This window comes from Dipodomys merriami, unplaced genomic scaffold, assembly GCF_024711535.1.
Source record: "Dipodomys merriami isolate MVZ:Mamm:240054 unplaced genomic scaffold, mDipMer1.0.p SCAF_21, whole genome shotgun sequence".
Classification (NCBI taxonomy): domain Eukaryota; kingdom Metazoa; phylum Chordata; class Mammalia; order Rodentia; family Heteromyidae; genus Dipodomys; species Dipodomys merriami.
The window spans coordinates 1,503,387-1,527,902 of record NW_027203493.1 but is presented as its reverse complement, the minus strand read 5'-3'; the positions used below and the strand labels follow the sequence as shown (position 1 = coordinate 1,527,902).

At 48.6% G+C, this 24,516-nt stretch overlaps 1 protein-coding gene across 1 annotated transcript; it reads left to right on the top strand.

The window, feature by feature from the left end:
• Positions 1-1,508: 1,508 nt before the first annotated feature.
• LOC138833522 (pepsin F-like) lies at positions 1,509-9,399 on the top strand. The gene is made up of 9 exons (XM_070031791.1): positions 1,509-1,561; positions 2,707-2,875; positions 3,638-3,755; positions 3,856-3,974; positions 4,742-4,941; positions 7,169-7,285; positions 8,591-8,732; positions 8,818-8,916; positions 9,219-9,399. The coding sequence occupies exons 1-9, from the start codon at positions 1,509-1,511 to the stop codon at positions 9,369-9,371; spliced, it is 1,170 nt and encodes a 389-aa protein (XP_069887892.1). The 3' UTR covers positions 9,372-9,399.
• Positions 9,400-24,516: the final 15,117 nt, after the last annotated feature.

Genomic DNA, 24,516 nt, shown 5'->3' with positions numbered 1-24,516 from the left:
AGGTAATTAATTTACACAGCTAGTAAGAGACCAGCTGAGTGCCAGTGAGGATCTTGGTTCAAAGCCAGCCCAGGTAGACAAATCTGTGAGATTCTTATCTCCAATGAACCAGCAAAAACCCAGAAGTGAAGCTGTGGCTCAAGTGGTAGAGCACCAGCCTTGAGAGAAGGAAATCAAGCAAGAAAGGAAAACCTTAAACTCAAGTCCTAGTACTGGCATGCACACGCCTGCATGCACGCTCATGCACGTGCGCACGCACACACACACACACACACACACACACACACACACACACACACACACACACACACAATGTGATCACTCTGAAGATAGAAGCTCTCAGAACAGGAAACTGCAGGGGTCATGGGTGAAAAGATGCCCAGGGTGAATGTGGCAGAGGAGGCCTGGAGATTCTGTGCCTCCCTGTGTGCCCCTCTGGGACCTGCACCTGCACATTGGCCCAGAAGCTTCCCAAGGGCTGCCCTTTGCGTTTTGTGGAGACTGTTTTACATGGGTTTGCTTGAAGCATCAATGGTCAAAATGTGATTTGACAAGTATGAGCTGGTGTGCTCACAGATTGGGTGGGAAATCCAGCAAGACCCAGCCATTCAAATTCTGTGGGACCTCTCTGGCCCCAGTCTTCCCTCCAGGGTCTGTGGAGGGGTTTATGACCTGCTATTGGACAGGAACACCATCAGAACACTGTCAGCAGAGGAGAGGAGACAAATAGTTGAAGGGAAAATGGACATCCACTGATAAGTGCGCCAGGCTGTGGTGGCTCACGCCTATCATCCTAGCTATTCAGGAGGCTGAGATCTGAGGATCATGGTTTGAAGCCAGCCCAGGCAGAAAAGTCCCCAGAAGACTCATCTCCAGTTAACCACCAGAAAACCAGAAGTGGGGCTCTGGCTCAAAGTGGTAGAGAGCTAGCCTTGGGCCAAAGAGCTCAGAGACAGCACCCAGAGCCTGAGTTCAAACCGCACAACAGACAAAAATTAAAATGAAATCGTGCAACCCAGTGCTAGCCTGGGTCTTCGGAGCAGACCCCTCCAGCCCACTTGTGCCCTGTGCAATTGGGCCTCACTGCCTCCGCTTAATGAGGACAGAGGTCCACACCCCATGGGCTGCTGGGAACTGCAAGAAACTGGGAAAGTCAGACCTGGCACCTGGCACATGATCCACAATGCTTTTATCTCCGAGATAGCAAGGGTATCTCACTACTTTGTTAGATCAGGTGGTTTCATTATATTTTACTTTTAGCCAAGCCCAAGAAAGTAATTACTAGAAATCTCTACATTCTGAGAATTTTGAGGTCCCTTGCTCATGAACCCTTTGGGGGGGGATGTGGTGAGGCTCTTATCAGCAAGGTTTGTATCTCTTATCAGTTCCTTTGAGGCCTCCTGGGCTGTGGGACGCAGGTCACTGGGTATTTAACACACAGCTATTAGCCCCTCTGTATACCCAGAACTTATTTTCTTGGCTGAGTGTATTAAGCCCAGGAAGGAAGCATGAAATGGTTTGGGGTCCTGGGGCTGGTGGTCCTCTCCGACTGCTTGGTCACGTAAGTATGGGACAAGTGGTGACAACTCTCTTTTTCTGGACTCTTTTAAATCACCCTCCTCTTCTCCTGCCATCCCAGGTGTAAAGAAGAAAATGCAACTTCAGCCTTCATGAAGTTCAAGTCTCCATGGACGGATGAAGAACTTGCCATGTGGACTGGTGCAGGGAGAAGGGGTTGGGGGATTCCAGAGGTGCAAATGTCAAAGGGCCCAATTCACAATCATAGGCCTGGAATTGCTCAGTGCACAACCTGTGCAGCTGTACAGATTGGTCCCATCTAGGAGCCATGTATCTTCCATGTTTCTTTGTAGGTCTTTGGGTGTCTCTGTGTAGGCAAGGACTCTGTTTCTCTCTGCTTTGATTCTCTCTTCAATTTCCTGATTACCACATCCACCCACCCCATACCCCAGCAGTCCAGCTTCCTTCCCCTTAAGTAAAGGTCTCCCAGGCTGGGAATGTGGCTAAGTGGCAGAGTGTTTGCCTAGCATGCATGAGGTCCTGGGTTCGATTCCACAAAAACTACAACAACAACAACAAAGAACTTTAAATATATATATTTATTTATTTAAAATATAATATATGTCAGGCGCCAGTGGCTCACGCTTGTAATCCTAGCTACCCAGGAGGCTGAGATCTGAGGATCATGGTTCAAAGCCAGCCCAGGCAGGAAAGTTTGTGAGACTTCTCACCAATGAACCACCAGAAACAAGAAGTGGCACTGTGGCTCAAGTGGTAGAGAGTTTGCCTTGAGCTGAAGAGCTGAGGGACAGCGCCCAGGCCCAGAGTTCAAGCCCCATGACTGACCAAAAACAAGAAAAAGAAAAGGCCTTCCTCCCTCCTGGGGCAGCTGTGGGAAAGACACCATGCGCTTGTACGGCTGTGGTCATGGCTACTGGGTGGTAGGTGTATGGAATCCATCAGGTCAGTGACAGCCTCCACAAAATCCTCATCCCAGAACAGGAAAACAGAGGCTCAGAAAGGTCGTGCAGTTTACCTGAGCTTGCACAACAGAATCTGGATCTTTCCATCAGGTGGAGGGAGGGGGGTGGGGACTGTCCTCATAACACAATGCTTGAAAAACCCACGGTGCAGCAGTCCTGGTTGACCTACTGCAGGCAGCTGACTGCAGTCTCTGATCCTTTCCAGAATCCCTCTGATGAAGATCAAATCCATGCGGGAGAACCTACGGGAAGACAACAGGCTGAAGGAGTACCTGGACAAGTACCCATACAGGACACTCCTGGCCCACAGCCTTCTGGACCAGCATCTGTCCTACCCAGGAGTAGCCTATGAGCCCATGAGAAACTACCTGGATGTAAGTGTGGTGGAGGTAGAGCGCCAGTGCGCCCCCTAGTGTTCATGCCCGGCCCAGATGGTGAGGCAGAAAGATGGGAGGGAGAGTTTAGACATCTGTCCGCCCAAGGAGGAAGCAATCCTACCCCAGCTAGGGACTTTGGTGAATGGACCTCGCAGTGACCAGGTTGCCAGGCAAACGTCCTATTCTGTGCCAACAACATGTGACAGGCACCTGGGATCCACAGCGATTGGGTCGTTGTTGCTTCTAAACTAGGTGGATCCCATCTACTGCACTGTCTAACCTGGTGACAGCAAAGCCAATTGCAAGTCCAGGAAGTCCCACCCTCCAGCCCCAAAGCTTCCACCACTAAGAGCCCAGCGAACTACGCTGGATGCGAAGCAGACTGGATGTTTTTGCTACTACTAACCTAAGGCCTGTGCCTCTTGTGGCCCAGCCAGAGAAAAGAACAAAGAATAAACATTTAACACCTAAAAGGGCCCACTGCTTGGTACTGGTAGAAGTTTAACTTTAGAGAAAGGAAAGAGCCCAGGACCCTGGCGCAACCTAGGAGGGCTGCCTGGAGGAGGCATGCAAGCAAGGCCTTGAAGAGTTGAAAAGGGCTTGAGAGTTGAGGAAAGATGCAAATTGGGGAGGCTGTGGGGGTGGGGACGGTTGGGAAGAGGCTTCCTTGAGGACACCCCAGGGAAGACAGACACTCTGGCAGTTAGGGAACTGGCCAAAGAGCCAGGCCAATCCAAACCATGCCGTTTCCCCTGGCAGCTGAGCTACCTGGGCGTCATCGGCATCGGCTCCCCCCCTCAGGAGTTCAAGGTCGTCTTGGATACAGGTTCGGCAGCACTATGGGTGCCAAGCATCTACTGCTCCAGCCAGGCGTGCGGTGAGCCCCCTGCCCCGTTCCTACCCTGTGCCCTCCACCGGCCATTCTGGAAGGCCACCAGCTGCTCACTCCCTTTGTTCCCCCTCCCCCCCCCCCTCAGCTAAACACAAAGTCTTCAATCCACTGCTCTCCTCCACCTTCCTGGTCTCTGGCCGGCCCATTAACATCGCCTATGGTTCAGGGAAGATGTCGGGATTTCTGGCCTATGACACGGTTAAGGTAATGTGGAAACCAAAGGCTGAAGCAGGACCAGAGGCAGGGTCTCGCCCCCAGGGGGCGCTGTGTCCCTCCCACCCTCTCAACAGCGGGGGGGGAGGGGGGGGGCAAGGATCATCTACTGCTTGCACTCCATTCCTCAGGATGCTCACAAGGCTGGAGCTACCAGAAGCAGAGAAGGATGTGGGGCAAAAAAATCTCTTTTTTCATGCCAGGTTGTGCCAGGCTCCATGCCAGGCACAGTTTTCACTCACCTGAGGGCGCTGGATTTCCTAGATGAGGGAATAGAGACAGTGTGTGCTTTGCCCAAGGTCACACAGCTGGGGAGGCCCAGCAGGGCTGGGGATGAGTCTGGGGCCTCTGAGGGAAACAGGTTCTGGGCCTTGTGGTGGGTGAAAACTGGGTGCAGTTTGGGAAGAATCCTGCCCAAAAAGTGGGCTCTTGGGGGAAGTTGGAGGTCTTGAAGGATCATGTCTGATTCTTTTTTATTTTCCCCTGTGGTTGGGTATGGAGCTTGAACTTGGGGCCTGGGCGCTGTCCCTGAGCCTCTTTGTGCTCAAGGCTAGTGCTCTACCACTTGAGCCAAACAGCGCCACTTCCCCTTGAAGAATCCGAGACTTGTGGGGCGCCTCCCACGAGGTGCCTGAGCACCCACACAGAAACTGCATACCTGCCTCCACTTGGGATACGCAGCTGGGGCCCAACCAGGCCTCAATTTCCCCACCCTGTCCTGTGCCAGCCCAGCCCCACTGTCAGACCCTCTCCCACAGATCGGGGGCCTGGTGGATGTAGCCCAGGCCTTCGGCCTGAGCCTGGAGGAGCCTGGCAAGTTCATGGAGTATGCGGTCTTCGACGGCATCCTGGGGCTGAGCTACCCCAGCCTTGGCCTTCAGGCAACCACACCAGTCTTTGACAGCCTGTGGGAACAAGGCCTGCTCTCTCAGAACCTCTTTGCTTTCTACTTGAGCAGGTGAGTCTTAAGCTAGACAAGCCCTTGTACCAATTTGGCTGTAAGACACAATCGCATTTTTAAAAAAATGTAGCTCCTCTGATCCAGAAGATTCCTTAGGGGTAGTATAGAGCTGGCAAACTATGGCCTGAGGGGAGGCCAACTCTGGCCCACCAGTTGTTTTTTTAAATAAAGTTTTATTGGAACACAACCTTGATCGTTCGGTTACATACTGCCTGTGGCTTGCACTAGCCTTAAAATGGTGGCAGTGAGTGCTACAGAGATCCAGCAGCATGCAAGGCCTAGCATGCAAAGTACTAGTGGGTTTGCTGACACCTAGAGCCCATGCCCTTTGCCTGAGCAAGAAAGGAAAGCACAGAAAAGATACCTGGTCTGATACTGATAGAGGTAAGATATGAATTCAGCCCTCAGGACTCTGCCCTGTGGTGGTGGTCAGTCTGTGAAGGCTACAGCCCCTGGGCACAGTGAAGAAAAGCTGGAGTCTCCGTGTGAGCCAAGAGTCTAGTAGCAGATGGGGAAGAAGGAGACACAAAGGCCAGAGGAACCCCGGATGACAGATCATGTGTTTACCACCAAAGATAATGGTGGAACCCGCAGGAGAAAGGATTGTGTGGCAGGCAAGGGGGAGCCTGAGCCCCCCACCTTCAGCAAAATACCAGCTCTACAGTGGGACCGTAGGCAAGCTTTTCAACCTCCCCAGGCCTCAGGAACACAGAACACACGCACCTACTTAGAGGACATGAGTCATTCAAGAAATATTTACTGAGCACTCACCATGTGCTGTATCACACACCTGGTGACTGATCCTGTGAAAGCCGTAAATCAGGCAGAAGGAACAACAGAGGGAAGGGGGAGGGAGAGAAGGAGGATGGGTTTCTGAGCTGAGACCTCATTATGGAAAAGAGCCAGGATTGACCAGCAACGTTCCTGGTGGGGGGAAGAGGAGGGCAAAGGCTTCTGGGAAAAAGGGGTGTGTTGTTTCCAAGCACCATCGAGGGGGCGTGGCACATTCCAGGACCAGTGGCACCTTCTTCTACTTCTAGGACAGCTTGGGATGGGAGCAGCTAAAACTTGGAGCTTAGCTGAATTTGTTCTCATTGAATCGAGGATCGAGGGACTGGGTGGGGGACTCTCTGAGAGAGGGTGAAGCAAAGAAGAGACACGATCTGATTTATGTGTTTGTTTTGCCTGTTCTTAGTTTTACTTTTACTTGGCATGGGAATGGTACCCGTGTATGGGGTCCAGTGTGAAGGTCTGATACAGGAACGGGTTTTGTGCCTGATGATTAAATCTGAGAAGTTAGCACTCGATCTGCATTTTTGAAAGTTCACTCACTCTGGTTGAACACAGAGAGAATGAATGAAAGGAAGGGAGGCAGGGAGGCCAAGAGAGAGGCTGCCGCAGCCTCTTCAGGGGAGAGAGGAGGTGGCTTGGGGGAGGAAGAGGCTGATGGGTGGGATGAGACCCTTGCCATGAGCAAGGGTCTGGCCTGGTAATTTACAAACCAATCATGTGGGCCCTTGTTTCAGAAGTCTTAAGGAATCTAAGACAGCAGTAGTAGTGATACAAGACATTTCTGTGCTGGGGGAGGGAGAGAGAGGTTGTGACTACACAACCTACCCATCCTGTGCTCTCCTGTGCCTCAGTTTCCTGAAAAATGACAGGCTCTACAGGGAAGGTCATGTACCTGTGGACATTGATCGTCTAATGAAGCCTGAACGCCTGGGATTGCTGGAGAGCCTGTGTCCAGAGCAGACTCATCCCATTCAAACCCCAGCTTTGCCTCTTAAGAACCACATAGCTCATTGTCCTAGCTACTCAGAAGGCTGAGATGTAAGGATCACAGTATGAAGCCAGCTTGGGCAGGAAAATACATGGGACACATTTCCAATCAGCCATCAAAACACTGGCAGTGGACCTGTGGCTTAAGCAGTAGAGTACCACCCTTGAGCAGAAAAGCTCGGGGGACAGCACCCAGGCCCAGAGTTCAAGTCCCAGGACCAGCACACAAGAAAATAAAAAGGGGGGGGGATCCATAAACAACCTCAGGTGGGTGCTGCAGCCCTCTGTGACTCAACTTCTCTCTCCATCAAATGAAGCTCACATTAGGACCATGGAGCTGTGGGGTTGTGTGTTCCCGCACACCAATAAGCAGCCTCTAGCCAGGGATGGATGTATGCTGAGCAATGAATCTTCCTCTTCTTCTTCTTCTTCCTCCTCCCTCCAGCAAGGAAGAGAAGGACAGTGTGCTGATGCTGGGCGGGGTGGACCCCTCCTACTACTATGGAGACCTGAACTGGGTACCTGTGTCCAAGCCCAAGTACTGGCAGGTAGCCATGGACAGGTAAGCATCTGCCCAATTGCTACGGGAAGCGATGTACCCCGCCACGGCGCATGCGCATAGTCACACAGGCCCATGCACAGACATGCGCAGTAACCCAATAGCCGCATCCAGCCGCCAGCAGGGCAGTCATGACCCTCCGGGCCTTACCCAGAAAAGATGCATCAGGATGAATTCTTGGGCATTAAAAGGAGACGGGAATGGGGGGAGGGGAAGACAAGTCGGGTGCCAAGTCAGATGCCAGTGGCTCATGCCTGTATTCCTAACTACTCAGAAGGCTGAGTTCTGAGGATTGGGGTTCAAAGCCAAGCTGGCAGGAAAAATCCTTGAGACTTATCTCCAAAAGGAGAAGTGTGACTCAAGTGGTAGAGCACTGGGCCCGAGTGAAAAAGCTCAGAGATGGTGCTCAGACCCTGAATTCAATCCCCAGACCCAGCATACACACACACACACACACACACACACACACACACACACACACAAGCATGCTGAACATCTGTGTGGGGGCATTTGGGGGAGGCACTTACAGTGCTCACCAATTAGTAGGGAAGATATACAAAAGTCAATGAATTGCACAAATAAATAATGGCCACCCCACAACCTAAGGATCAGATGGTGGAAGAGACCAAGAGCAGGGTCTGAGGTAGTGTGCAGGTAGGCCCCCCTGAGAGGTGACTATCTGAAAGCTGGAGGATAAGGAACATCTAGCCAGACAAAGGGGGTGACACAGCTCCAGTAAGGAAGCATTGCACATGCAAAGAACCTGAGGCAAGAAAGAGCTTGGTGAATTCAAGAACTGAAAGTTGGGCATGGTGTCCTGCACCTGTAGTCCCAGCTACTCAAAAGGCTAAGGCAGAAGGACTGGTTGAATCCTATGAGATCAAGGTCAGCCAGGGAAATGTAGTGAGACGGGTTCTAAATAAATAAAAAGAGCTAAAAAGAAGTCCAAGAAGAGAGGTGTAGCCAGGCACCGATGGCACATAACCTGCAATCCTCAGTACTCAGGAGGCTGAGATCTGAGGATCAAATTTTCAAGCCAGCCCAGGCAGACAAACTGGAGAGACTGATCTCCAATTAACCAGCAAAAACCTAGCCGTGAAGCTGTGGCTCCAGTGGTAGAGCACCAGCCTTAATCAAAAAAGCCAATTAAGAGAGTACAAGGCCTAAGTTCAAGCCCCAACACCAAAACAGAAGGTATGACCAGGCATAGGGAAACACACAGGGAGCCTGAGCTGAAGGCCTGTCCTGGACATGGCGGCGAACAGGACTGCACAGGGTCCTTGTGTCTGCTTTGTCCCTGCCTCTCAGTATCTCCATGAACGGGGAGGCTGTTGCCTGTGCCAGTGGCTGCCAAGGCATTCTCGACACGGGCACCTCGTTGCTGACTGGCCCACGTGACTCTCTCCTCAACATCCACAAGATCATCAATGCCAAGCCCTACAGTGGGGAGGTAAAGCGTCCTGCCAGAGGGTCACTCTGTGCTGTCCACCCCCCTGAGGCCAGCCGTTGGCCAACCTGCCCCCTTTCTCTGACAGTATATCCTTGACTGTGATACCATCAACACCCTGCCTGACATTGTCTTCACCATCAACGGTATCAACTACCCAGTGCCAGCCAGCGCCTACATAAAGAAGGTGAGAGGCTTGGGACTTGCAGGAATCCTTGGGCTGCAGCTGGAAGGGAGCACCCCCTGGTGGTTAAACTATGTCATTACACAGTGGCACAAGGCTTAGGGACGAAGATGGGGGGGACACTGAGGCCGCCAGAGAGCTTCAGTTTAGTCAGGACATTGCAGTGGGTCAGCTGGGAAGGTCCGCTAGCTCCAAAACTGTCCTGGTTCGGATGATAGACTATATGGCCACCGGGCCTAAGCCCTACTTTGGAGGACAGGGTGCTCTTCCAAACAAGCACCCACCCGTGTTTCTGTCCTCTGTAGGCTCAGGAACACATCTGCTTCAGCAACTTTGAACAAGGCGTAAACAACCTGTCCGACACTGAGATCTGGGTCCTGGGAGACGTTTTCCTGAGACTGTATTTCTCCGTGTTCGATCGGGAGAACAACAGGGTTGGCCTGGCTCCTGCTGTCTAAGTGCTGAGGCTGGAGGCCTCCTCAAACGCAGACCCACACCGCATCAGGGCATTCATGTCCAGGGTTGCTGGCCCTGGGCCGTTTGGTGCTCTGGAAAGCCTTTTCTTCTTGGTGGAGAATAAAAGCTTTCATTTGCAGTGGTGCTGATGTTCATGGTGGCTTCTGTCTGGGTGGGAAGGTGTGCTGGAATGAAGGTGCTGATGTTCATGGTGGCTTCTGTCTGGGTGGGGAGGTGTGCTGGAATGAAGCAAGACTCCAAGATCTAGTGCCTATCGCAGTGAAAGAAGCTCCAACTGGCTAGAATGAAGAAAGACTGGAGGCAGGACCCTAGGGTGGGTGTAGAACCAAACAGGTCCAAAGAGCTCAGTGACTTGACCCAAGAACTCAAAAGATGCCCAGCTCCCTCTTTTCCTCCCTCCTTCTCTTCTCTCATCTTTAATCCTCCACCCTCTCAGGCATCTACTTAAGGTCAGAGACTTCTTTTCCCTTGCCTTCTCTAAGGTTGTCCATCCTTTAAGGATCTGAACAGGTAGAAAACAACTCAGAAAATACCAGGATACCAGAGAGCACTCTTATTGGTTCACTTTGAGTCATGTGTTTGGTCCTGGACCAACCACCACCATGGCCAGACAGTGTGGGATACTATGACTGGCTCTTCTTAGTCATATGGGGTTTGCCTGGGACCTGAAGGTTCTTGACAGTTTCCTCTAGACTCACATAACTGAACCCTGCCAAAGAAGTCCCCAAAAGAAGGCAGTCCATGAGACTCTTATCTCCTATTACTAGTAAAAAAAGCTGAAAGTGGAGCTGTGGTTCAAGTGATAGAGCACCAGCCCTAAGTAAAAAAAAAACTAAGGGACAGTGCCAAGGCCCTGAGTTCAAGCCCTAATGCACACACACACACACACACACACACACACACACACACACACAGAATTCTAAGTAGGGTGTACTGGTGCACCTGCCATCCCTGTGCTCAGCAGACTGAGGCAGGAAGATCTCCAGACCAGCCTGGAGCTCCGTAGTGAATTTGAGGCACTCCTGAACAACAAAACATTACACAATAGATTCTATTCTTCCCCACTTCAAAGTGGCCTTGTGCTCAGAGGGAGCGGTACTGAGGCCCTTTAAACCTGAATGTCCCCAGCCCCCTCAGCTCCTGTGATGGGGAGAGGTGGGGGAGATAAAGCAGTAAAGCACATCACCACCAGTGTTCTGCCACCCACATCTGCAGCAGGTCATGTGGGTACCAAGCCCTTCCCACCCCACGAATTCCCAGCATAGCCCTTCTGTGGGGCTGAGATCTGGAAGATTATGGTTCAAAGCCAGCGTGGACAGAACAATCTGAGAGACTCCATCTTCAGTCTTGAATCCAATACTGGATCAGAAATAAGCAATCTCAAAAAAGCGGGGGAGGGGATACTTTGGGGGCAGAGGAGAAAAGATACTTGGAGGCAGCCTGAGAAAGTTGAATATGTGCTGTATGTAACATAATGATATCGGCTAGGGGTGGTCACTCATGCCTGTAATCCTGGCTACCGAGGAAGCAGAGATAAGGAGGATTATGGCTCCAAGCAAAAAATTATTGAGATTCCATCTCAATGAATAAGTGGTAGAATACATCTGTGACATCAGTTCCACAAGATGAATAGGAGAGCAGTCCAAGGCACTGGAAAAAATGAGAGAATACTTGAAAAATAACTAAAGCAAAAAATAGCTGGAAGGGGGCATAACTCAAGTAAGAGAGCACCTGCCTGGCAAGTGCCAAGTCCTAAGTTCAACCTCCAGTGTTTCTACGAATGTTCAATTCTCTGAGTTCGTTCTCCGGAGACACAAAAATTCAGAAGGGTCATGACACAGAACTGAAGGGACGAAGGTGAACAAGTACAGCAGTGGTAACCACTAGATGCTATATTGAAAATGAACTATACAATTTGTGGGTAGAGACGGGAGGGAAAAACGGAGAGAGCGAGGGAAGAAGTGGTATTGTCCTAAAGAAATGTACTCTTTCACCCCTCTGTAGATCACCTTTAAAATAACAATAAAGAACAAAAGGAAGAAAAAGAAAAAAAAGAAGGGTCATGGTGCCTGCAACTGATTCTATCATTCACTCAAAACATTCATAATATGTATGCGCCAGGCACTGGTGGCTCACGCCTGTAATTCTAGCTACTTAGGAGGCTGAGCTCTGAAGACTATGGTTCAAAGCCAGCCTGGGCAGGAAAATCTGTGAAACTCTTACCTCCAATAAACCCCAGAAAACTGGAAGTGGCGCTGTGGCTCAAGTGGTAGAGCGCTAGCCTTGAAGAGGCTCAGGGACAGTGCTCAGGCCCAGAGTTCAAGCCCCATGACCAACAAAAAAAAAAAAGTGCGTATGTGTGCTGGGGTGTGATTTCAATCCCACGCTGCCATCATCATTGTAGAGTAATAAGTGTGTGTGTGTGTGTGTGTGTGTGTGTGTGTGTGTGTGTGTGTGTGTGTGTGTGTAGAGAGAAACCTCTCCCAGTCAGTTATAAATAATAAATGAATCTCAGGATGTAAACATGAAATTTGTTGTTTCATTCTTAGGATTTGCTTTCTATAGAACTTTAATATTTTCAAAATACAAAAACTTAAACTTAGCCAGGCACCAGTGGCTCACACCTGTTATCCTGGCTACTCAGGAGGCTGAGATCTGAGGATCAGGGTTCAAAGCCAGTCAGGCAGGTAACTGGTGAGACTCTTATCTCCAATAAGCCACCAGAAAACCAGAAGTGGCACTGTGGCTCAAGTGGTAGAGCGCTAGCCTTGAGCTGAAGAGCTCAGGGGCAGCGCCCAGGCCCAGAGTTCAGGCCCCATAACCAACAACAACAAAAAAAGTTAAACCTCAGTTAAGCCAGGTGCTCATGACAGTAATCCTAGGTATTCCAGAGGCTGAGTTCTTAGGATGGAAATTCAAAGACAGTCAGGGGCAGGGAAGTTCATGAGACTCTTATCTCCAATTAACTACCCCCCCCAAAAAAAAGCTAGAAGTGGAGCCTGTGGTTGAAAGTAGTAGAGTGCTTGCCTTGATCAAAAGAACTCAGGGACAGCATCCAGGTCCTGAGTTCAAGCCCCACTACTTACCAAAAAAAAAATAAAAAATAAAAAAATAACTTTAGTTAAGTGGCTTCATGCTAAGACAAATGAAAGGGACGTTTTTTTTTTTTTGTTTTTTTTTGTTTTTTTTTTTTTGTCGGTCATGGGGCTTGAACTCTGGGCTTGGGCGCTGTCCCTCAGCTCTTCAGCTCAAGGCGAGCGCTCTACCACTTGAGCTACAGCGCCACTTCCGGTTTTCTAGTGGTTTATTGGAGATAGGAGTCTCACGGTCTTTCCTGCCCGGGCTGGCTTTGAACCGCGATTCTCAGATCTCAGCCTCCTGAGTAGCTAGGATTACAGGCGTGAGCCACCGGCGCCCGGCTGAAAGGGACGTTTTAAAAGAAAGTGAAAACAGGGGTTATACCATTTTCACCGTATTGATGTTGGTATAATTTGGGGAGGGGAAGGGGAAAAAACAAATTGTTTAAACAGGGATACAGGTGGACCCATTGCAACAATGAGATGTACAAGATGCTATGTCGAAAAACGAACTTTACAACTGTGGCGGTGGGGGAGGGGGGAATGGGAGGGCAGGGATGGGAAAGGGAAACAAAGGAGGAGGCAATGATGCTTGATAAGAAATGTACTCTAACCCCATGCTGCTGATCACATGTATATGTGTACACTGTTATATGTTATAGACCGTGATAGACAATTTGCTCCACGAAAGTTAGAATGAGCTTGTGACTTTAAATGAGCATCATTATCCCACAATACTGTGAAATTTGGGAAATTATGTAATCACTTAATCACAATAAAAAAAACACACCAGAAAACTAGAAGTGGCGCTATGGCTCAAGTGGTAGAGTATGAGCCTTGAGCTGAATTGTTCAGGGACAGCTCCCAGGCCTAGAGCTCAAGCCCCACGACTGACAAAAAAGAGAGAGAGAGAGACAGAGAGAGAGAGATCTTTCATGCGATGTTTTCTAACATATTTATAAGAGTATGTCTTTGTTGCCTTGTATGTCCCTCCCCCATGGTACAACCCCTGCTTCACTATATATGATGTTGGTATAAGTGGAGGGGAAGGGAAAAAACAAATTGTTAAAACAGGGATACAGGAGGACCCATTGCAATAACGAGATGTTCAAGTTGTTATGTCGAAAAAACGAACTTTACAACTTTGGTGGGGGGGGGGGCAACGGGAGCGGGTGTGGGAGGATACAAAGGGATGGGAAGGGGAAACAAAGGAGGAGGCTACAATGCTTGATAAGAAATGTGCTCATTATCTTGCCCATGTAATTGTAATCCCTCTGTGCGGTATTTTCACAATAAAAATATATATATATATTAAAAAAAAGAAATGTACTCATTACCTTGCTCAGGTAATTGTAACCCCTCTGTACGGTATTTTCACAATAAAAAAAATCAACTCCAGTAAATAAAAATAAATAAATAAAAGTGAGGTTAGAAAGGAGACATTCTGAGCGACTCATTTCTCATCGCATGTTGCGGAGTTTTGACATGGAACCAGGTCAGCTCCTTTTCCTTCCCCAGTCAAAGCAAGCTGAGCTCATACCTGCAACTGGAGGTATGGTCCAAGGGATAGCGTGCCGACTATGAGCAAAAATGTGAGGCCCTGAGTTCAAGCCCTAGGGCTGGTGAAGGGAAAGAAAGAGAGAGGGAGGGAGGGGCAAGAGGAAAGGAGAAGAAAGAGAAGAGATCTGAGCAGAGAAGAGGAGAGGTCTAGAAGGCTCTTCAAAGTCACCCACTGTGGAGCAGGATTTGAACACAGCCCTGACTCCTGGTCATCTCTCTCCCAGTTGTTTTCACTCATGCTTTTTTCTGTGCCCAGAGGGAGGCTCAGGCAGGTGCCGTGGATAAGGCTGTGACCTGGGGCTCACCGTGTGCTGCACGTGCTCAGGTACTGGCTTAGGGGACAAGTAAGTCACAGGACACAGGGCAGGGCAGGGGAGCTGGCCCTGAAGGCTGGCAGGTGCCTCCTCCTTCCTCTCCCATCCAGAGTCCTTCTGTGGGGACCTGCCCTGCCTTGAGCCCTCTGTTCCTGTGCCCTGTGCCCTGTGCCCTGTGTCTACAGTCTGGACTCCTGCCCGATTCCGCCATGGTGTCCCCTCCCCTTGTCCCTCTAGGCTTCCTGCCCCGCTGACTCAATGTTCCCTCTGGGTCCTGCACCCCAGCCCATCCTTCCTTGCCCAGGCCCTGCACTGAGGCCTTCTGTCCAACCTAAGAGAGAAGCCCAGTAAGGGGGGCCCTGCACCCCAAAACAAGAGAGGGCTGCCCCACCAGACACTTCAAATGGCCAGGACAGCACGCTGCTCTACCCAGCTCGGCTGATGGCATTGAAGTCGGAATGGACCCCCTCCCTCTGTGACCGAGTCCACCCTCACGGGGCCCGCGGCAGGCCCCACCCCATCCCAGGGCTGAGGGGTGACAGGGCAGGCTGGGGGTCCCAGGCTCCTGCTGAGGCAGAGCAGCTCCCCCAGGCCCAGACACCTCCTCTGCCTGTCCTCAGATCAAAACCCTATTCAGGGTGGAAGTCAGTGCAGCCCGCGTTTCGCATGGTGAAGGACCCGGGTTCCATTCCTGGCCCCCAAACACAAACAAGTGAGAAAACCTCTCCCCCCCCCAGGTGTGAGGGGTGAACTATGGTTAACTACCCACTCCGAGTTGGCGCCATCCTAAGATCAGATGCTTATGAGAGGGAGTCTGGAAGGAACGAATCTGAGCCCAGGCAGGAACACGGTCCTGGGGTCATTGCACCTTCCAGGTATGGCCAAGGCAGCTCAGATGCCCGCTCCTCCTCCAGGATGGCCTCCCAGATGTCCTCCGAACACGAGCTCAAGTTGACCCCATCTCCCTCCATTTTCTGAGCTATGACACGAAGCCACAGAGTAAGTAACTTATCAATCACAGCCGTTGGTTCGGCTCTCCCCTCTGGAGTGTGGGAAGTCCAAGATTGAGGAGATGCGTCTAGAGAGACAGGCCAGACCATGCCAGAGCAGAAAAGGGGGCATGCACAAGACAGAGCGCAGGAAAGGAAGAGCCAAATCCATCCCTTTTATCAGAACCCACTCTCTAAGTAACTAACCCACTCCCCTGAGGGCAACATTAGTCCTTTCATCAGGATGAAGCTCTCTCACAGTCTGATCAGCACGCCAGTCTAAACACTTAAGATAAAATTAGTTGCATCATGACATTTAACCTGTCTCCTCTGTGTGAGTGTGTGTGTGTGGCATGCACATGCACACGTGTACACACACACACACACACACACACACACACACACACACACACACACACACACACCAGTAGTAAGGTTTAAATTCAAGGCCTGGGCGCTGTCCTTATCTTCTTCCCTCAAGGCTGGCACTCTACCACTTAAACCACATCTCTTTTTCCACTTTTTGCTGGTTAGATGGAGATCAGAACCTTAAGGACTTTTCTGCCTGGGCTGGCTTTGAACCACAATCCTCAGGTCTCAGCCTCCCGAGTAGCTGGGATTACAGGTGTGAGCCACTGGGACTCAACTCATCATGCTTTGTTCCTTGCTGTCCTTCGCAGCCGTTACTATCTTGCTCTGCTTTCCAGTGTGGGGCTGGGGCTGCCTCCATCCTCTCTCCCTTCTCCCGCCCACTCCCAACCTGACTTCTGTTGCTTCTACTACAGCTCCACTCTGTCTAGGACCACGGCCTGCCAGTGCCTCTCCAGCAGTGAGGGAGGTTGGCGTATCTGGGGTATTCACGTGCACATCTGAGGGAAGAGGGGAAGGCACACAATCATGGGACACGGGTGGAACAGTGCAGCAACGGAGCCACAGGCTGCCCTGGACATTGATGAAAGTGAACGGAGATGGGAGGGAGGGAATGGGAGAGAAGGAGGGAACAGATGATACTTAGCACAAGGAAAGAAATGTACTTGGGGTTGAGAAGGTGGATCAGTGGTAGAATGCTTGCCTCGCATGCATCAGGCCCTGAGTTCAATTCCTCAGCACCACATAAACAGAAAAAGCTGGAAGTGGCACTATGGCTCAAGTAGTAGAGCGCTTGCCTTGAGCTGAAGAGCTGAGGGACAGCACCCAGGCCCAGAGTTCAAGCCCCATGACCGGCAAAAAGAAAAAAGAAAGAAAGATATGTATGGAAAGGTAGCCCCACTGTAAATCACCTCTAAAAGAACAAAAAAGTAATTTAACATAAACCGTATAGATGGCAAGTCATTTAACCTGTTCTAGATTTTCATGTAAACAGTACCAGCGAGTATCTACTCTTATTTAACTCAGCGTGATTGTTTCTTGAGACTAATTTATGTCATGGATATGAGTAGTTGAGTCTTTTCTTTTAGTTGTGGGGCTTGAACTCTGGGCCTGGGCGCTGTCCCTGAGCTCTGCAGCTCAAGGCAAGGGCTCTACCAACGTGAGCCACAGTGTCACTTCCAGTTTTCTGGTGGTTAATTGGAGATAAGAGTCTCACAGACTTTCCTGCCTGGGCTGGCTTTGAACTGCGATCCTCAGATCTCAGCCTCCTGAGTAGCTAGGATTATAGGCATGAGCCACCACCACCTGGCTAGTTCAGTCTTTTCTTGCCAAACGTTATTCTTTGTGTGAAAATTCCAGTTGTTCCACGTTTTTACCATCATGTGGAATTACTATTATTAGTAGTAGTAGTATTTTACTTTATGCATCTGAATGCATATATAGTGGGTGACTTACAGGGGTTTTAATAGGCATTTCCTCATTTATTAAGGATCTGACCACTTTTCCATGTTATCCTTTGTCAAGTAGATATCCGAGCATTTTGCCCATATCTTATTATGTCATTTACTGTTTATAATAAAACAGTTTTATACATTAAAAAAATTAGGGAGGCTGGAGTCCAGGACACTGGTCACAGCTCACCACGTTGGGTCTTTGCATAAGCACATTCTTGTCCTCAGGACCCTCAGCCTTGGGGCCCCCCAACTGTCCCCAGAGGGCTGGGCCACTATCCCCAGCCTCCCTTCTCAAGTGCCTCCAGATTCAGCATTATCAGGGATTCAGCAGGCTTTTTGGGGAGGTGTGGGGGAGAGGTCTGGGTTTTCCAATTATTTTATCATGGTAAAACACATTGAACAGGGCTGGGAAGGTGGCTCAGTGGTAGAGCGCTTGCCTTGCATGCCTGAGGCCCTGGGTTCAATTCCTCAGCACCACATAAGCAAAAAGAAAAAAGCCAGAAGTGGCGCTGTGGCTCAAGTGGTAGAGCGCTAGCTTTGAGCTGAAGAGCTGAGGGACAGCGCCCAGACCCAGAGTTCAGGCCCCACAACCGGACCCCCCCCCAAAAAAAAAAACACACATTGAACATGCAATTGATTCATTGTAAGAGTACGACTCCAGGGGATGGAGGCTGCTGAGACACGAGGCCTTGCGATATGGGGATCAGAAACAATCTCTGGATTAAAAAGCACAATTCAAGAAGCTGAATGGAGCCTGGCACCGGTGGCTCATGCCTGTAGTCCTAGCTACTTAGGAGGCTGAGAGCTGAAAATGGCGGTTCAAAGCCAGCCCAGATAGAAAAGTCTGTGAGACTTTTCTCCAATGAACCAGCAAGAGAAAAGAAAAGAAAAGGCCAGATGTGGAGCTGTGGCTCAAGTAGTAGAGCCTTGAGTGAAAAAGCCAAAGGGCAGTGCCTTGGCCCTGAGCCCAAGCCCCAGTTCCAGCACAAAAACAAACAATAAAAACAAAAGGATCCTGATAGACTTTTTCTCCTCCCATCCCACATTCTAACATATACTGGGTAAACAACCCCCAGACTTAATCCAGACCATGGATATATTCTGAGAACTGAATAAAGATCTTTCTTTCTTTCTTTCTTTCTTTCTTTCTTTCTTTCTTTCTTTCTTTCTTTCTTTCTTTCTTTCTTTCTTTCTTTCTTTCTTTCTTTTTCTTTCCAAAACACTCTTTATTAGAAAACCCATCTGATCTAGTCCCCTCCCTTGGTATTCAAAAAAAAAACTCATTAAAAGTGACACAAAACAGAACTTATATTGCCAGGACCTTCCATACAAACACCTCCAGGCTGGATGGATAACATCTGGGTAACAGCACGATGGAGCAGGTGCAAGACCAAGCACAGCACCTGCTCATCTAACACCTTGTCCTACTTTCTCAGGCATAAATACTGGGATGGAAAAGCCACTTGCTGTGTCCTGCTCAGGCAGCCGCGGCTCACCTGAGACGTGTGTCTGCTCTTTTGCGCTGACCGACACTCAGTGAGTGCCTTACCTCACCTCGTGTCTCCACCTGACGTGTTTGGTGGCATCCGCCAACACGGTCTTGCAGGGTCTCGAGTTCAGGCCCGCTCCCTTTGGGGATTTCTCAGACCACCACCTGTGCCCGGACCACGATCTCAGCTTTGGATGATAAATGTGGATCTTGAGCTGATCTTTCTTCTCTCCCGAGGAAGATTTAAGGTAAGGGCCCACATATTGCTCCATCCCTATAGCTTACTGCTTTAACCTTCGTCTTCTGTGCATGCTACTCTGCTCGCACCTCATCTATCCATGTCTGCTTTGTTGTCTGAGTGTTTTCTCCTTTCTGAGATCAAAAGCCAAAACTGTTCTACCCCTTGGATACAAGTGTTTAAGGTTCATGAGAGGCTGAGTGTGGTAGCACATAGCTGTAAGTCCTAGCCACTTGTGAGACAGAAATAAGGAAGACTATATTTTGAGGCCAGCTTAGGCAAAAGGTTAGCAAGACTTCATCTCAAAAAAACAAGCTAAGCCAGGCACCAGTAGCTCACGCCTATAATCCTAGTTACTCAGGAGGCTGAGATCTGAGGATTGCGGTTTAAAGCCAGCCTGGGCAGGAAAGTCCATGAGACTCTTATCTCTAATTAACCACTAGAAAACCAGAAATGGTGCTGTGGCTCAAGTGATAGGGCATTGGCCTTAAGCTGCAGAGCTGAGGGACAGCACCCAGGCCCAGAGTTCAAGCCCCACAACTGACTCAAAAAAAAAAAAAAAAGCTAAGTGTGTGTACACCTCACCTACACAACAGGTATAAGTAAGAGGATCATGGTCCAAGGCTGACATGAGAAAAACAAACTATCTGATAATGACTAAAACAAAAAGAGTTAGAGAAATGGCTCAAGTGGTAAAGTGTTTGCTTAGCAAATGCAAGGCCCTGCGTTCAAACCTCTAGTACTTATCTCCAAATAATCAGAGAGATCTTGAATATATCACCAAATGATGTACCTCAAGGTCGTAGAAAAACAAGAACAAGCCAGTCAAGAAATTCATAGATAAAAGAAATAATAAAGGTAATAAAGACTGGAGTTAAAATTAATGAAACAAAAACTAAGAGAATAATACAACGGATCAATAAAACTAAGAGTTGGTTCTTTGACAGAATAGGCAAGAATGACAAGCTCTTAAATAACCAAATGAAAAAGTGGAAAGACTCAAATTATGCCAGGCACCAGTGGCTCACACCTGTAATCCTAGCTATTCAGGAGGCTGAGATCTGAGGATCAGAGTTCAGAGCCAGCTGGGGGAAGGAAAGTCTGTGAGCCTCTTCAATTAACCACCAAAGAGCTCTAAGTGGGGCTGTGGATCAAGTGGCAGAGCACTGTCCTTGAGCATCAAAATCTCAGGGACAGTGCCCAGGCCCTGTGTGTAAGCATCAGTATCAGCACAGAAACAAACACCTCCCAACAAAGAAAAGCCTAGGACCAAATGGATTAATGCCTGAGTCCTATAGGTCTTTAAAACAGGACTTCCACCAACATTCCTCAAAGTATTCCATAAAATACAAAGAGATGAAATGCTTCTAAACTGGATAAGGATACAGGAGGAAAGGGAAGCTACAGATCGACTTCCTTGACAAATATGGATGCAAATGTCCTCAACAAAATGCTTGCTAACTCAAGCTGGACATGGTGGCTCACACCTGTAATCCTAGCTTCTAAGGAGGCTGCAATCTGAAAATCTGTTTGGAGGCAGCACAGATAGACAAATCTATTAAACTCTTCTTCTCAATCAACTAGCAAAGAAGGCAGATGAAGGAGTCACTAAAATGATTTCAAGCTGTAATACGAGCACAAAACCCAAAAAGCAAACAACTTTGCAAAGCCCTGTTCATCCACTTGAGCCACGTCCCTAGTCCTTTAGCTATTTCTCTGTTTTTTGGATAGGGTCTCACACTAACTTCGCTCAGGCTGGCCTCAAACTTTGATCCTCCTCCTACCACTTCCCAAATAGCTGGGATTACAGGTGTGCACCACCACACCCAGCCCAAGGCCACGGTTTTTAGTATCCCACCAGAGGGCTCCTCAGGTTGTTACTGAGGTTGATGGAAAAAGGCCAATTTTACCAGTCCTCTAGCCTCATTCTGGGCTCTATTGCCCCCAAGTTGTCTATCTCTACCCTTACTTGTCATTCTACTCCCAGCTTCTCCTCCAGCTACTCAATCCCTTAACTCTTGTAAGGGAAAGAGTTAAGTCCCACTGCTGTGGCAACTCTCGGCACAGCCATCTACCATCCAAGCTCTAGTAATAACACATGCCTTTATGGGAAACAGCTGCAGCAGAGACAAACAATAAGTGTTGATCTGCCTGTCTCTCTGACAGACTTGGTATGAAGCAAAGCTAAACGAAGATGCTTCCGGGGATCCTGAAAACTTCATAGGTGAGTTTCAGTCTTTCACTCCTTCTTTGGCTCTAGCCAGAGCAGATTTACACGCTGTACTGTTATGCTAGGTAGGAGGTTGGTTGGTGGTGGTGGTGGTGACTCAAGCCTGTGGGCGGTGAGTGAAATCTATTGGACTGTTGCAGTACTAACTGTTGACCCCAGGTGGTGGTGTCAGCCTGAAACTACTCACTTGAGACTGAAGAAATAATATATATGTTGTATGAAGGGAATAAAAAATTAATGAGCAAGCTTGTCAGTTATGACAAGATTAATCATTCAGTCTAAAGATGATACCCCCATATGTGTTTTGGAACAGATTAACGGAGAACCTGAGGAAATAATATTAACTCCAGGGCCTTAACAAATATGCCTGGGAACTGCATTTATTAGCCAATCCACCACAAATATCCATCATGAGTTATGACCATAAATTCCAATTGATCTGTTACTCAATTTGGCCTTTGGGGTCTTCAACAATTGAGTCACAATGAAAGAATGACTAAGAGTTGGGAGACAGCAATTACTGGCCGAAGGGGAAGTCTGTCTCTTGACTTTAGGAGGAAAATTCCCTCCTAAAGAAATGCTCCTCATTGGACACCAGTGGCTCATGCCTGTAATCCCAGCTACTCAGGAAGCTGAGCTCTGAGGATCGTGGTTGGAAGCCAATCTGGGCAGGAAAGTCTGTGAGACTCTCCTCTCCAATTAAGCATCAGAAAACCGGAAGTGGAGCTGTGGCTCAAAGTAGTAGAGTGCTAGCCTTGAGAAAAAGAGCTCAGGGGCAGCGCCCTAAGTTCAAGCCCCACAAATGACAAAAAATAAAAAAAAAAGAGAGAAAAAGACAAGAAATACTCCTCAAGGAAAATTCTAAGAACACAGAGATTAAATGAAATGATTCTAAAGCACAGAAGGGAAATGTTATGACTGTAGCTAGCCAAACCACTGGAGTGCTGACTGCTCCACAAAGGGGTGGAAGAGACCAGGGTTATACCTCTCTGTAAAGAGAGAAGCCAACAGAGGAAGGCACCGCCTTCATTTTTCAGAGAGGAAAGTTCTCCTAATTAAGCCCCTACTAGTCAACTACCGAGAACATAGGAGGCACTTCAGGTAGTTCCCAAGCTAGCAGGTAAATTGGTAACTTTCCTTTAGATATTGGGGTTCACTGCTCTGCCCTGACTGAGTTCTCCAGATAACATGTGTGTGACGCGCATGTGCACATATGCGTATGTGAGTGTGCACACCAGTACTGGAGCTTGAACTTGGCTTTGAACCCTCACTTACCTTTTTTGCTTATGGCTTGAGCCATCCATGCCCCCAGTCTGTATTTTTGCTGGTTCGTTGGAGATGAGTCTGGTGGATTTGTGCTTCATGCCCCAGTGGCCATTTGGAAATAATGACGGTAACTGACAAGTAGTAGTTCTCTGGTAAAACGTGGGCCCAAAGTTGTATCTTTATTGTAAGTTGTCTGGATGCTTTGTAAGGGTGACCAAACATCAGGTTCCTAGCCAGACGCCAGGACTCATGTCTGAAATTCTAGATACTCAGGAGACTGGGATCTAAGGATGGATGATCAAAGCTAGCCCTGAGCAGACAAACCCAAGAAACTCTTATCTCCAACTAACTAGCAAAAAGCTGGAAGTGGAGGTATGGTTCAAGTGGTAGAGACCAGCCTTGAGTGAAAAGCCAAACAAGAGAGAGTGTAAGGTCCTAAGTTCAAGCCCCAGAACCAGCACACAGAAAGAAAGAAAATGACTGTTTAAAAAAAAAAAACAGTGAAAACAATGGAGGGGGTAACAATGTTCAAGAGGAAGTGTACTCATTACCCCACTCATGTAACTGTAACCCTCTGTATAGTATCTTTACAATAAAAAAATTAAAAAAATAAAATAAAATAAAAACAGTGTAAAAAAGACTCAAGTGGAAGAGCACCTGCTTAGTAATCATAGGAGTCATGAGTTCAAACCTCAGGACTACCAAAAAATAAAATAGGCACAACCAACAGATGAACTTTTATCTGGATGGAAAGGATAATATACAGTCCTTAGCACCCCTACACCTGTAAGTGTACCCAGCACATCCTCTTAGGTTCATACATCCAGAATCAAACCTTTGTCTCTCCACTTTCAATCTCAGCTTTCAGATTCACCCATACCTGAGAGATTCGGTAATTCAACACTTAACTAAACCTCTGGGAGATTTCTCAAGAGACAGAAGACAACATAACAAGATCACCCCGGTAGTTCGACAACAACTCTGGCCTTCTTGACACTTCTTACACTCATCATTTTCCTTGGGCGTTGACAAACTCAGCTGTGGGTTCGCCCATTCCCTTGACAGCTGTGTGCCATTTCCTGCTCACTGAGGTAGACGTGGCATTCTTAGTCTCATTCTGGTCACTTCCGTCAGGTCTGAACCCTCCCCTCAGCCCCAAGATGTCTAAACTGCTGGTTTGCCTCCTCTTACTCTTTATTCCTTCTGTCCATACGACATCCAATTCCTTTTTGGAATGGGCACAGAATTATGCAAGCCAGGTCAATAAGAGTAACTGCTGGATTTGTGGCATGTTACCCATTTCCAGCACATCTGGTTTGCCCTGGTGGGTATCCCCACTCCAGGGGTCTGACTGGGTCCGCCTGCAAGAGTTCATAGATCAGGCCAGAGTCAATAACAGTTTTCTCAATGGTGTAACTAGATACAATGTCTCAGAATGGCCCATTGCAGGAACTATGCACCAACCAGGGCACAACAAATCATTTGACTTATTAACCACCATTAAGGAAAGTTTAGAGTATATGCCTTCCCAGATGTCGGGAAGTCAAGAATCAGGACAAATACAGTCCAGAAATAAAGAAGAATCACTACAACCACCAGCCCCAAATGAAAAACATCATCGGTTCTATGAGGGGTTTTACCAGATTTGGGATCAGTATATGTGGGTGACTCCCATTATCGGCCAGTTAAATCAAAAGGCTCCACTGTGCTGGGAACAGCGCAATCACACGCTTGATAACTGGGAGAACGCCACTAGGAAAATGGGGTGGATCCCCGAGTCAGACTGTGAAAGAATAATTGTCCTCCAGGCCACTGACTGGTTCGCTTCCAACTGGATCGAACCATATAACACCTCTTTGGCGGTCCGTTGGGGGGCCCCTAATGGTACGAAATGGTTATGTGGGAACAATATGTGGCCATGGCTGCCCCCAGGCTGGATAGGCCGGTGCACCATTGGCTTTCCTTGGGTACAAGGACGATGGATACCAACTTTAGAAAAGCCTGCTAATTTGATGATCTTAAAACAGAGGTGGACTCGAGCTGTCTTTAAGTGGTACGACCATGTGGCAAGCATTATTCCCACTGTAGGGTTGGAGAATGTCATGTGGCATATAGAATCTTTGACCAAATTTACTCAAAA